The sequence below is a fragment of the Lepidochelys olivacea genome (genome assembly GCF_965140295.1).
Source record: "Lepidochelys olivacea isolate rLepOli2 genome assembly, chromosome: 1".
In the NCBI taxonomy this organism is placed as follows: domain Eukaryota; kingdom Metazoa; phylum Chordata; order Testudines; family Cheloniidae; genus Lepidochelys; species Lepidochelys olivacea.
Genome location: NC_140411.1, coordinates 212,720,881 through 212,735,793, shown reverse-complemented (window position 1 = coordinate 212,735,793; position 14,913 = coordinate 212,720,881). Strand labels below are relative to the sequence as shown.

General features: G+C 43.3%; 1 protein-coding gene across 6 annotated transcripts in view; it reads left to right on the top strand.

Moving 5' to 3' along the window:
* ZNF384 (zinc finger protein 384) overlaps positions 1-14,913 on the top strand; it is a 32,059-nt gene that overhangs the window by 1,635 nt on the left and 15,511 nt on the right. For 2 of the 6 annotated variants that reach the window (XM_084641509.1, XM_084641510.1), the window contains exons 1-4: positions 321-335; positions 4,325-4,395; positions 4,541-4,781; positions 5,179-5,497. In XM_084641509.1, the coding sequence (XP_084497635.1) occupies positions 4,330-4,395; positions 4,541-4,781; positions 5,179-5,497 (626 nt within the window). In that variant the 5' untranslated portion in view covers positions 321-335; positions 4,325-4,329. Of the gene's footprint in view, positions 1-292; positions 336-1,264; positions 1,450-4,324; positions 4,396-4,540; positions 4,782-5,178; positions 5,498-14,913 lie in introns of those variants that run through there. The other 4 variants (XM_084641507.1, XM_084641505.1, XM_084641506.1 and 1 more) reach the window with 4 other exon arrangements.

Genomic DNA, 14,913 nt, shown 5'->3' with positions numbered 1-14,913 from the left:
CGCGCGGGGATTGAGATTCCGGACAGGGTTGGCCCCTCCCTCGGGCTCGGTGCCTTCCGTGTGTGCGGGGAGCGGGCTGGGGGCTCCCCCTGGGGCGGACACTCCCCGCGTGGGCGGGGCTGCCCCCGGCTCCCTGTGGGATGTGTGCGCGCGGGGGGGTCCCCGTTTCCCTGTGGCCGGGCCCCCGCGCTGGCTGAGGGGCGCGTCTCTCTGCTCCCCCCAGCCCCGCCATGCAGGCCCCCGAGCCCTGGTTTCGCCAGCGCGTCTAGTAACGCTGGTAGTTTGTTCGCAGAAACAGCCCTGGAAGGAGGAGAAATGCAAGAGAAGGGAGAGTGGTAAGAAACTTCCAGGAAAATCCGGGCAGCTGCGGGCATGACTCAGTACTTGCTGTCCCCTCCCTGCCCCAGTTCTGTAGGGTGGCCCTGGCGCCCAGCTCTGGGATCTTGGGCCTTTCTTCTTCTGGGAATTAGTTCCTGTCCAGGGACTGACTTGTTCAAAGGGTTGGGGAATAAGCTATAGGCTGCTTCATCTCTAGGGCATCAGGTCCTGTCTAACTTCAAGGTATGGGGGAGGGACCTCTAGTGTACTAGTAGGGCTGGTTGGGGAAGGGGAATCCAGGTCTTTTTTCTCCAGTATAGTTAAGTTATTGATGGCATGGAACCAAATATGGCTTTTCAAATTGTTACACAGAGTTCCTTAATTCTTCTTTCTCAGAGCTCTGTGACGATGCTTTTGCATCTCATCAAATACCCTGTGCTCAATGTGTGTTCTTCAGCATGAATTGTTTCCAGCATCACTTGGGCCTAAAACTTCCCCACAATGAAATCAGATCTTGTACAGATATAATGGTTACCAGTCTCAAGTGTCATCCTCAGAGTTTTTTTTTTTTTATTATTATTATTATTATTATAAAGTTGAAAATGGAACATCACAATAAATAAATTAACTGTGTGAAAGTAAGGAAAATTGCATTTAAAGCCTACTTGCTCTATTCTTGCATCTTTAGCCTTAATTATACCCCCTTTTACACACCACTTCTTCACTCTAAGTCCTTGCTACACTTTTCATGTATATGCCAGTGATTCAATGCAGCAACTCCGTGAAATGTAAGCCCGGCCTTTGAAATATGTGAATCAGTGAGAACCATAGTGGTGATACCTTGTCCCTCATGATAAGCAGTAATGGAATTCTCTTGTTTAATTGTTTGTTCGGTGCATGTAAATTTGGCCTGTACATGGAAGGTATTGTTTCTGGTTTATATCAGGAGGGTACGTTGACATCTGTCTGATACTAGACTGGTGAATGGGAAGAAGGTCCCATCTGTGGCCTGTTTGTGGAAGCTGAGATGATGAAGGCACTTCAGTGGGAACATGCTGTGGTACAGGGTTGAAGCTCCATCCCGTATGTGATAGTGATAGAGCAATTGGAAAGGTTACATGCTCTGGTAAAGTAAGTGTAAGCTGTGTTAAGGGGGTGGGATGTTGAATAGGGATTCATATTTCCAAAAGGGTTATTAGACTACAGTGGGTGGCTAGCTATGGGTAGGAGGAGAGAAGTCTGTTGGAGGAACTTTATCTTTAAATGTCCTCACTTTGAAGGTTTGGCATGCCGCTGAAATTGCATGAAATCGTCTGTTGTGACAACTTTGTCAAGCTTTCATCTTTTAAACTGAATTTTTCCAAACCTGATCTCTCCCATATGTGAAGGGTTTTGGGGGGTTAGCCATTTTTGAGAACCAATACAGTGGAAAATATACTTTTGCCTTTATAAATAAAATTGTGACTATATAATGACTCTAATAATGGACTAGTTGGGGGTAGGAAGTTACTGATTGTTTCCATCAACACTGGTTTCAATTTGAGTTTGAAAACTGAATTTCTTTTAACTATCTTCCAATTTTCTAAATGGAAGAAGGCTGTATGTTATGTTTGTGTGTGTGTGGAAAAATCAGGATTTTACTTAATGTTATGAGCCCTTGTCTTCTACACCTAAAACATTACAGGTGAAATGCTGGAAATCTGGCACTACCGTCAGCTTTGTTTGCATAGTGCAGAAAAACCTCAATATTGTGTTGTACGAACCCAATTTCATTTTGGTTTTAAGATTCTATCTGGGCAAATAGTGAAGGTACTTAAATCTTGTGGGGTTTTTTAAAATGCCTTGGGAAACTATAGAAATGCCATAGGAAGTGCTCAGAAGTCACAAAAATGCATTAATTGCCCCCTCATGTACTTGCATTATGATTAGGTTCTGTCATATAATTAGACTCTAATGTACACAGGCCCCTGCTTCAGCCAGTGCATGCGCTGAGTTGTGTTAAAGAAATGAAGATGAGATGGCTTCTGTAGCTCCCTCATGTTCTGGACCAGGTTATGATTGATTGAATTACTTTGGATTTACACTATTGTCAATCAAAGTCTATTAATTAACAGTGAATTTATATTGGAGTAGCTAAGAACAAAATTTGGCCTTTAAGTATACTAGTTGGACAGTAGGTAGTGAATGAGGCAAGGGTGGGTTCACTAAACAGAAAGGAAGTAATTCATTTAAAAAAATTACAAGTAATTGGGTTTATTTAAAATTCTTTGATTTTTGGCTGATATATAGGAATTGTAGTGTGTACAGTGTTCATCTTCATTTTGGTTTTATTACACTTTTAAAAAATGTCTTATCTCTACATTATTCATTGCACACTGCTCAGCAACCTGTCTACTGAATGGGATGGGGCCTAAAGAAAAATAATATATGGTCATGTAATTAAAGACTATTTCATAACTGATGTAGAAATGTAGCAAGTTGAGGCTGCACAAATAACCTTACCCTAGGCACTTTCTAACTATGAGCACCTCACTTTTCAAACTTAATGTTACCCAAATGTAGTTTTTATTGAATGGAATTTAATTATCTCTTTCAACTTATATTTGAGTGAATAGTCTAAGCCTTCATGCTACAGTTTTTGTATATGAATGTCCTTAGTTTTTAAATAGCCATTTAATGCCAGCTGAGCATATTATCTCAGGGAGTGGATTTTGTCTCTTCCAGTTGCTGTGCTCATAGAGGTGAAGCTCCTCCAGTCTGAAGAGGACTGCCATTTGGTCTCTGGCCTGGTCTACACTGATTTAAGTGTAGACCAGACCAGAGACCAAAAGCATTTCTATAGTTTCCCAAGGCAGTATAGCTACATTGGTCAAGGGTGTGAAAAATCCATACCCCTGATAGACATAGCTAAGCTTACCTAACCCTCAGTGAAGATGCAGTTCTGGCAGTGGAAGAATGTTTCTGTTGACATAGCTACCATTGTTAGGGGAGGTTGTGTTCCTACACCAATGGAAAACCCCTTTCTGTTAATGTAATCTGCATTTACACTACGGGGGTTATGCTGGCATAGCTGTGCTGAGGTAGCTAGGACGCTATAGTCTCTGCAGTGTAGACATAGCCTCAGGTTAGCTTGAGAGCTGGGGTTGGGCAGCAGTGACTTGAGGGGTGGTATTGGTAGTATATGATTGTGTGCCCAAAACATGGCTGAAGGATGGTACTAAAAGGGGGGGTGGCATAGTGAGTCACTCCTTCATCCCTTTTGGAAGGAGGGGAATGTGGAAATCAGGACTCCTGGGTTCTCTTCCCAAGGGAGGGTAGCGGAGTCTGCTTGGACTCAGGATCCTGAGGTTCTGTTTTAGGCTTTCCCATGGGAGTGGGGTCCAGTGGATTAGAGCAGAAGGAAACAGGAAATTGGGAGTCCTGGATTTTATCTCTTGATCATCTGTTGTCTCACTATGTTATCTTGGGCTAGTCTGTTTCCCTCTCTCTCTTTCCCCCTATATAACACTATGCTAACATTCTTCTGCTATCTGCGGATGTGGGGCAGTTAGTGCCTGACGTTATGTTAGGATGGGGGGGCGGGTCTAGGCAGGATCTGGAATTCACAATATTTGGGGGTTGGATTATATGCAATATTGTGAGAATTTGTTTCCGCCTGTGAGGGTCATGGCTGCAGAAGCAAAACCCACCCACCCCTTCCCCACAGGGGAAATTAGTCATCTTTAGGGTGGGAGAACTGTAAGTTTGAAGCTTCAGTCAGGAGGTAATTGAGAGGACCCGAGTTCTGGGAGAGTAGTGAGCAGCAGCCTCTTTTCCTTGCTGGTGGAGAGGGTCTTGGCAGAAAGATCAGCAGAGGGGCTGCGTTGCTTAGTATAAAAAGGGAGATCCCACAGGGGTTACTGTATTAGGCTGAGCCAGTTCCTTATGGCAGTCTCTCTGGGTTTTTAATGTTTTCCTTGTGCATGTGTTTCTCTTTCCCTTTCCTTGTCTTCCCCCCTCTGCCCAGCTAGGATGGAAGAATCTCATTTCAACTCCTCCCCGTACTTCTGGCCAGCAGCGCCCACAGTCTCGGGACAGGTAAGAGCCTCTGTCTTCCAGCATGGTCTGTTTGGTTCTGCTCCCTGTTGGGACCAGAGTGCTCCTGACCCGATTCCTACAGTGCCTACTGCTGGGAGGTGTCAGTTCTGGGGTATTCTAAAAGAACTCTTTCACACACATGTAGATCGAGAATACCATGTTCATTAACAAGATGAAGGAGCAGCTATTGCCCCCAGAAAAGGGCTGCAGCCTTGCTCCCCCCCACTACCCTACCCTGCTGACGGTACCCACCTCTGTGGCCCTACCCACTGGCATCTCCATGGATTCAGACACCAAGTCGGAGCAGCTGACCCCACACAGCCAAGCCCCCGTGACCCAGAACATCACCGTGGTCCCAGTGCAGTCTGCCGGGCTCATGACAGCAGGTAGGGGGCACCATGGGGTTGTGAAAGAATAGAATGGTAATCTCAGCATCTGGAGGGAATGAAGTGCATAGGGTTCTGGATGTTTTCCTTTTGGGGCTGTAGGTTGATTCAGGTCTTGGATAGTAGATGGCATGGGGGGTTCTGGACATACCTCTCTTCATTGTGCCCAGTGTACTTTTGGTGTTTCTCTTCTCCAGGTGTTGCTGAGCATTTGACTTCAAGTATCGGACAGTGGGATGGAATAGGGAGGATTGCTACTGTTCCGTGTGGATCGGGGTTAAAAATGGATTTTGAGGCCCCACTTCATTGGGGTGGGGGATCTGAAACATGAATGGACCCGGCCCCTGATATCTGGAGGGGCTGATATCTGATCTCTTTCCCCTTTCTTTCCCTGCAGGTCCTGGCCTGGTGATCACCTCCCACTCGGGTTCCCTGGTGACCACAGCCTCCTCTGCCCAAACCTTCCCCATCTCAGCCCCAATGATTGTCTCTGCGCTACCCCCTGGCTCCCAGGCTGCCCTCCAGGTGGTGCCTGACCTGTCGAAGAAGGTGATAACCTCTCTCTCTGAAGGTGGGGGTGGGGGAGTTGCCCCTAAACCTCCCCGGGGCCGGAAGAAGAAGCGACTGCAGGAGTCGGGGCTGCCAGAGATGAGCGATCCCTTTGTGCTGTCAAACGAGGATGATGAGGACCAGCACAAGGATGGCAAGACGTACAGGTGGGGAGTGGGACTCAACCATGGCTGTTTCACTGTGCGGGTGGGGGAAGCGGTTACTTGGGGAAGAGGAGGTTTGTGCTTTCTCCCTGGGAAGTCCCAGTGTGCAGATACTTTCAGCTGCAGAAAGAGTTGATTTCATCTTTTCTCTTTTAACAAATCAGGCAAATTAAAAAATGCAAGTCAGTCTGATTTTAAGGATTGCTGCAGTGTCAGGAAGTTGAGATTGAAAATTGTCATTTGACAGCAATGCTTCTGGAGCAGCTGGTTAACAAGAGTCTAATTAGTTTAAATCTCACCAATAATGTCACTGCTCTGTAGTGTGTCGGCGGTACTGCAGGGTGTAGTACCACTTGCTGCAACTAGGAGCTGTAGTACACCTGCTTGTCACTGGGGTGGGACTCTTGCCTCTGCGGTACATAGACGCCAGACAGCAGAGGAAGGAGGCAGCGAGCAAGGAATAGACTTCTATGGGGTAATTTCAGGTCACATGCTCCCTGATGGCTCTGCACCTACTCTTCCACCCCAGCAAAAGGTTGAGGGATTTCTGAGCTAGGGGTTGGAGTGTTTCTGAGACTGGTGGTAGGTGACAGATGAGGGCAGGGGGGAGAGTTATGAGCCCAGAGATGCGTTTTCTGAGCTTGGGAGGGGTGTGTCTTTTATGTTTATGAGGGAGTGATGGGAGAGGGGACTGGTTCTGAGCTGTGGAGAGGATAAGTAGGAAGAGGAGAGGGTTTCAGTCTGGGGGAGGGTAGAGTGCAGTGTTTCTGAAAAGGTGAACATTGAATGTTGTTTAGGGGGCCTGGTGTGTTTCTCAGCTGAGTGGGTTGGGTTGACGGGTGAATAGTGGTAAGTAGGGAGAGTTTGGGAGAGCTGAAGAGGTCATAAGGCTAAATATTTTCTCCCACCCTGCCCTTTACAGCAGTGTCCCAGTTCTGCATTTGGAGTGGGAGAGGGACGTGGTGGTGGTGGGGAGAGGGCTCTTTTCCACAATTCCTTACTAACCTTATTTAATCCCTTAACAAAACCTGTCCTTTGGGCTTCTGTGGATAGTTTTTGTACTGATATAACTCAATTTCTGTTACACAGTTATTTCAGTACAAGCACCTTTTGCTGTAGAACTATGTCCAAGCTGGGGCTTGTATCACTTTAAATATACTGATATGTTAAATTGATACAAAAACTTGATGTGAAGCCAGCCCTTTGACCAGTGTCCTAGTTTTTCACTTTGAAAATATGATCAACCTGCAGGAGGTCTTGCGGAGTTTGCTACTTGCAGCTCCACCATTTATTTTGGGCATCGGCCACAACTCTGTGACTCAAGCATCATACATTCTGGGTTGCTAGTTAAGTTGCTGAACATGTATTTATAAAGGATGCACTTGGCAGTGAACACTAGAATTCAAGGTACACTGGGACTTTAATTATAGCCCCATTTGCTAGTAAGTCTGAAAAATGCCTCTAAGCAGGTAGAATGACTCTACAAAAACCTCTGTGCAAAGTTTGGGCTTTTCCCTCACGGGCCAATGTTTGGAACAAAGGAAAATGAGTTCATAACCAGGTACCAGTAACCAGACTGAACCCTACAATGGGCAGATTTCTATGGGTGTGGAACCTGCCTTCTCCCTCATGTCCCGAACAGCTCTTCCTTGAGCACTTGTGCTTGTGCAAGGGGAGAGGGAAACGGAGGTGAGGTTCACTGGTGATCAGGTAGTAGCTCTGCCCCCTTTGCAGTCTCTTTGCTGCCATCTTCCATGCTTACTCTCAGCCCAAAGGTAGATTTTATTTATTTATTTATTTATTTATTTGTTTTGAAATTTTGAGCAAAATCTTATCTTCTATTTGAGCTGTGGAAGAGAAGGAAAAAATGTAACTTTTCCCTCTGTAAAAATCACACATTGTGAAAACATGGCCAAACTTTTCAAGCTGGAACTTTCCAAGTGGCTCATTCATTGAGGACTCCTGGGTTCTGTTCCTTGCTCTAGTGGGGTTTCTATAGTGCTCATTGCTATAGTATCAAAGCGTTTATTATGTAAATTACCTCTGCCTGACGAGATTCCTAGTGGTCTCCATGAAGACTCTACTCTTTCCCTTTCCTGGTTGGAGGAAGCTTTGCTTGGGGTGTGGATGTACATGTGTGGTGGTGTTTTCATAAAAACACGGATTCTGGTAGAAATGTTTCATTGTTGAGAGTCTGGCCAGGTCCTCTGAAGAGGATTAAACTAGATCAGTCTGCTATCTAGGAGCTCATTCTATAACTGCAACCCTCTAGGGGTTTCTCATGCTGTTCCCTAGTCTGCATAGCAAAACATCCAGGATGTGGGTGTCTTGGTTATCACAACTTTGTTTAGGAATGAGAGGTTTGAAACTGGATAGTAAATGAATTTCTGCACCCAGGGTTGGCTTTTTTGATCAGACAGAAATTACTGTGTTTTTCAGGGAGATTGAGGGGTTCACTTTTCTGAAGGAAGCGGTAATAATTTCTGTTAGGAAGGACATCTTATATTCACTCATGGGCTTTCATTACACTGGGATGTGGATCTGTTCACAGATGGTGGCTGAAATGTTTCTCGGAGCTTCTGAGTTTCCTGGCATGTGATATGGCACAGCTCTGGCAGCGCTGGGAGGCAGTTACTGCTGTCTGGTCCAGTTTAGTTCTCTGCCTTGGCAAACCCTTCTTCTATGTGGCTCATTTTTCCTCTAAAATAAAATTAAAGCTCTTTTCATGTGGTGTTTGGTTCTGATGTCTGGATTGTGCAGACCAGGATGATTAGCCAGTTCGCTATATGGAATAGCTTTGCTGATTGTGATTTTTTTGAAGATGGGAGAAAAGAGTGGGGGACAAAAAAGTCTTCCCACTGCTGCCTGCCTTGGGCTCTGTACCTCCTACTGCCATTTCACTGGTTCCCCAGTTCCCCTACCTTCCATTGCTCTTGGATCAACAGCTTTCTTAGGGCTGCGGGAGATGGGCAACTGGAAAACAGAAGATGTGCTGGAAAAACTGAGTGAGGAGCACAGAGAAATGGGGGCACAGGAGCAAATTGACTTTGGGGGATGGAGGGAGAGTTGTAAGTGGTTAGGGGAGCCCAGGGTCCAGGAAAAAGGAGAGGGCAGGGCAGAGGAGCCACGGGCTCAGGTACAATAGTCATACAGGACTTCATGCTTGCCCGCTTCTCTGTGCCACCTTGAACCCCAAGTTCCATTTATTCTGTCCGCACCCCAAGACTTTTACTTGTTTGTTCAGAGGGTCTAGAGTCACAACCGAATGAACTTCCTTTGGCTGGTTGTCGCAGAACTTCTCATCTGGCTACCCATGCATGTTCATCAGGAATGGAGCTCTGCTTGACAAAGGACTTTCTCTGTCAGTTCTCCTCTCTTCCAGTGTTGGGATGAGGACAGTTGGGGAGCATCAGAGAGGCTGGAGAGACAGGAAATCCTGGGGCCTGGAACTTGCTGTCAGCTAAAAATACAAGGAAATGATAAACTTTGTTTAAAAACCAGTTAGTTTCTCAACTGATGTTTACTCAAATGCAACCCACAGAATCATGGAAACGATTTAAATCCTAATTTGGTGCGGACACTCATAAGAACATAAGAATGGCCATATTGAGTCAGATCAATGGTCCAACTAGCCCAGTATCCTGTTCTCCGACAGTGGCCAATTTCAGATGTTTCAGAGGAATTAACAGAACAGGGCAATTTATTGATTGATCCATCCCCTGTTGTTCAGTCCCAGCTTCTGGCAGTCAAAGGTTTAGGGACACCCAGAGCATTGGATTATATTCCTGACCATCTTTTTTTATAACCGTTGAGAGACCTATTCTCCCTGAATTTATCTAGTTCTTTTTTGAACCCCATTACAATTTTTTGTCTTCACAACATCCCCTGGCAACGAGCTCCACATTGGTGTGTTGATGGATTGTGTGTTGTGTGAAGAAGTGGTTCCTTTTGTTTGTTTTTAAACCTGTTGCCTATTAATTTCATTGAGTGACCTCTGGCTCTTACGTTCTATGAAGAGGTAAATAGCACTTCCTTATTCAATTACTCCACACCATTCATGATTTTATAGACATCTAGCATATCCCCACTTAGTCATCTCTTTTCTAAGCTGAGAAATCCTAGTCTTTTTAATTTTTTGTCATGGAAGATGTTTTATACCCCTAATCATTTTTGTTGCCCTTCTCTGTCCTTTTTGCAATTCCAGTATATCTTATTTGAGATGGGGCAACCAGAACTGCATGCAGTTTTCAAAGTGTGGGTGTACCATGGATTTATATAGTGTCATTATATTTTCTGTCTTATCTATCCCTTTCCTTATGGTTCCTAACATTCTGTTTGTTTTTTTGACTTTCGCTGCACACTGAGCAGATGTTTTCAGAGAATTATCCAGAATGTCTCCAAGATCACTTTTTTTGAGTGATAAGTTAATTTAGATCCCATTATTTTGTATATATAGTAGGAATTTTGTTTTCCAATGTGCATTACTTTGCATTTATCAACACTGAATTTCATCTGCCAATTTCAAGTCCAGTCACCCAGTTTTGTGAGATCCCTTTGTAACTTTTCCAGTCTGCTTTGGACTTAACTATCTTGAGTAATTTTGTATCATCTGCATATTTTGCCACCTCTCTCTCTACCCCTTTTTCCAGATCATTTATGAATATGTTGAATAGTACAGATCCCTGGGGGTACTGCTGTTTACCTCTCTCCATTCTGAAAACTGACCATTTGTTCCTACCATTTGTTTCCTGTCTTTTAACGAGTTACTGATCCAGGAGAGGACCTTCCCTTTTATCCCATGACTACTTACTTTGCTTAATAGCCTTTGGTGAGAGTCCTTGTCAAAGGCTTTCTGAAAGTCTAGGTATACTATATCCACTGGATCACCTTTATCCACATGTTTTTTGACCCTCTCAAAGAATTCTAATAGATTTGTGCGGCATGATTTCCCTTTACAAAAGCCATGTTGACTCTTCTCCAACAAACCATGTTCATCTGTGTCTGAAAATTCTGTTCTTTACTATAGTTTCAACCAATTTGCCTAGTAATGAAGTTAGGCTTACTGGCCTGTAATTGCCAGGATCCCCTCTTCAGCCTTTTTTAAAATTTGGTGTCACGTTAACTCTCCTCCAGTCAAGTAGTACAAAAGGTGATTTAAATGACATACCACAGTTAGTAGTTGTGCAGTTTCATATGTGAGTTCCTTCAGAACTCTTGGGTGAATACCATCTGGTCCTGGTGACTTATTACTGTTTAGTTTATCAGTTTGTTCCAAAACCTCCTCTATTGACACCTGAATCTGAGATAGTTCCTCAGGTCTGGTCTACACTACAGACTTGCACTGATATAACTAGATCACTCAGGGGTGTGAAAAATCCTCACCCCTGAGTGACACAGTTATACCAACCTAGCCCCCTGTGTAGACAGTGCTATGTCAGCAGGAGAGTTCTCCTGGTATGGAACCCAAAATTCCTGAGCCTCACCATTCCTCTGCTGTCAGCAAATACCTGTGAAACCCACTGGCAGAATGTCTCATTCCCCATTAGTGCTAGTCGTTACAGGGGATGACATCCTGCTCTTGCTCTCAGTTACTCCATTAGTTCAAGTAGCAGAGGTCCGTGCAGTCGATCTAATGACCCAAATAGATGTCAACAGTATGCCATAGAATGGAATTCTTGTGGGTTTTTTCAGTTTGCTTTTTAAGAAACCAAGGAAATTTTTATACATACGCACACACACATAATGTTAAAAGAACATTAGGGTTGCAAAGTCAAGACTAGAATATTAAGAAATGCACAAGCAACCTTAATTCTGACAACCGTAGTGTAGAGAAGTTCCCTTTTGTCTGTAGGACCCTGTCTCGTTTTTTGCGAAAGTTGGAAGATCTCTAGTGAATGAGACAGAGCTGCTGGAAGAAAGAAGATGGTCTTATGGTTAAGGCAATTGAATACTGCCCTAGAGTACTGGATTCTATCCTTGCCCCGCCATAGAGTTCCATCAAGTTGCACCAAACCTTTCCCAGGTGGTGACTAATTGTGTGTTCCTCATTTTCTGAGTGCCAAATGTGAGACCCTGAGGTCTGACTTGCAGAAGAACTGAGCATTCCTAGCTGCAACTGAGATCAGTGGAAGCTATGCATTGAATATACATAATGCTAAGTATTCTGTAGAAATCAGGCCCATGGTGTTTCAGTTTGGTGCCCCTTAATTAGTGGAGACTTTTGACCTTTACCTCTGTGCCTCAACTCCATAGAATGGGGATAATACCTCACCTGAGAGCAGTGTTGTGAAAATATATTAATTAATGTGTGAAGCACTTAGATACTATCGTGATAAGAGTCACGGAAAAGCCTATGAGGAAATTAATAATTCTGTTTTAAGAGCAGGATTTTAATAGTGTGCAGTAAAGGGCCACACATTAAACAATGAGGACAAAGCAGAATGATGATCACTGTTCACCCTCTACCTTGAATGAGGTAGCTGTCCTGTGGAAATATGTGATAATGGAATTAAAGACTTTATCATAATGCATTTGCACAAGGGGGGCAAATTAAGATTAATACAACCTAAAGCCAGAAGGAACCATTATAATCATCTAGTCTGATCTCCTGTATAACACAGGCCATAGAAGTTCCTCAAAATAATTGCTAGAGCAGATCTTTTACAAAAAATATCCAATCTGTATTTAAAAATTATAAGTGATGGAGAATCCATCATGACCCTTGGTAACTTGTTCCAGAGGTTAATTACCCTATTATAAATTTACTTCTTATTTCCAGTCTGAATTTGTCTAGTTTCAACTTCCAGCTGTTGGCTCATGTTATATACTTTTCTCTGCTAAATTGAAGTTCATTATTAAATATTTGGTCCCCATGTAGGTACTTATAACCAAGTCACTCCATAGCCTTCTCTTTGTTAAACTAACTAGGTTGAGCTTCTTGAATCTATCACTAGAAGGCAGGTTTTCTAGTCCTTTAATCATTCTTGTGGCTCTTCTTTGAACCCTCCCAAATTTATTATCATCCTTGAATTGTAGACACCAGAACTGCACACAATATTCAAACAGTGGTTACATCAATGCCAAATACAGGGGTAAAATAATCTGTCTACTTCTACTTGAGATTCCCCTGTTTATGCATCCAAGGATGGCATTCGCCTCTTTTGGCCACAGTGCTGCACTGGGAGCTCATGTTCCGCTGATTAGCCACCATGATCCCCAAATCTTTTCCAGAGTCACTGTTTCCCAGGACAGAGTCCCCCATTGTGTAAGTAGGGCCTACATTCTGTGTTCCTAGCTGTATATATTTACATTTAGCCATAGGAAAACTCAGTGTTTGATTGCGCCCAGTTTACCAAGTGATCCAGATTGCTCTGTATCAGTGACTTGTCCTCTTCGTCATTTACCACTCCCCCAATGTATATGCATCATTTGCAAACTTTATCAGTGATGACTTAGAAGAAAACAAAGTCATTGATAAAAATATTAAATAGCATAGGGCCAGGAACTGATCCTTGTGGGACCCCACTAGAAGTCTACCAGTTTGATGATGATTCCCTGTTTGCAGTTACTTTCAGATAAATTGGTTAGTCTCTAAGCTGCCACAAGTACTCCTTTTCTTCTTTCAAATCTATCATTTAACCAAGTTTAATCCATTTAATGTGTGCCATGCTGGTTTTATTACTGTTTAGTTTCTTTAATCAAAATGCCATGTGGTGCCAAGTCTATTGTGTATCAATGCTGTTATTTCTATCAATCAAACTTGTTGCACAGGCCTCCTTTAATTCTGACATTTCCTACTTTTCAAGTGCTTGACTTTCTAGTCTCTCTTCTTTAAATGTTTTTTTTTTGTATGTAATTAGTGTACTGGTTAATGTCTAGTTCCACATCAGCAGTAGGTTAATGAGTTGTTATTGCCTCTGCCTGAAGAGAGGTATCTAGCTTCCCGGTACTGAAAGCCCCAACTTGGTACTGCATGACATTCTGATTAAAAATCTAGTACAATACAATAACAATAGAGTACACATTAAATGGATAAAGAATTGGTGAACTGATGGATTTCAAAAACAGTGGAGAGTGGAGAATCTGAGAATCCTTATCTAATAGAGCTGTTTCTAGTGGTGTTCTGCAGGGATCAGATCTAGGTTCAAAACTATTCAATATTTTCATCAATGATCTGGAAAGTAAATATAAAATTATTGCTGATAAAATTTACAGATGACACAGATTGGTGGAGTGGTAGATAATGAGGACATTGCAGTCATACAGAACAATCTGGATCACTTGGTAAGCTGGGCCCATTCAAATAAAATGGATTTTAGTAGACCCACATGCCAAGTTATACATCTAGGAATCAAAAATGCAGGCCATACCTACAGAATGGAGGACTGTATCACCGAAAGCAGTGACTTTCTAAAGGATTGTGTCATGGACAAATGACTTAACAGGAGCTCCCAATGCAAAAGTGTGGCCCTGATCCTTGTATGTATGAGCAGGAGTAGGGAGGTGGTTTTACTTCTGTCTATGGCATTGGCGAGACTGATCCTGGAATAGTGCATCCATTTCTGGCATCTACGCTTTGAAAGGGGTGTTTGGAGGAATGCCATAAAAATTACTTGAGGGATGGAAAAAATGTCTTGTGGTGAGAGACTTAAAGAGCTCAATCTATTTAGCTTAACCAAAATAAAATATAGAGGTAATTTGATCATTATGGGGGAATAGACTGGGCATTAAAGATCTCTTAAATCTATGACAAGAAACTGAATTTGTTTGGCACAGTTTTCGAACAGTGGGGGTGATCTAATAGTCCCTCCTGGCCTTAAAAGTGTGTGAACTTCCACCTGAGTGCAGGAAAGCCAGGCTGCTTCCCACGGTTTTCTGCATCCTAAAAACCGTAGCTGCCAGAGCCCTACAGCTTCTGCTGCTGACATCTATGTGATGTCCATACAAAAAGCTGCAGAATGTTAGAAAATCAAGGTCTTTGCCATGTAATTTAAGTGTGCGCACCTTATAGGTAAGAGGCCTCTCCCAGAGCTTTCCCATGCAATCCAGAAATGTGAAATTGACATTCATAAGGTTCACTGTCTCAAGCTGGGTTCTGAATAACAGTCCTGAGCTGACAAGAGTGATGATTAATTTCATTTGATTGTACTGCTACTTAGCAAAGCTCTGAATAGCAGCAGTGACCAGAACCAGTTGTCTAGAGTCTCAGGAAAGTGACACTACATTAGTAACTTGAGTCACATATGTAAGATCAGATGGTGATTGAGGCAGTTTTTATACAGAACTCTGGTGCTAGGGTGACAGGCACAACACGTAATTATTTAAAAAGTTTAAATATCTGAGAGCTTAAATTCTGCAGTCATGGGGCCTCCTCATTCACCACTTACAAACAAGTTGAATTATTGAGGCTAGTAGATTTC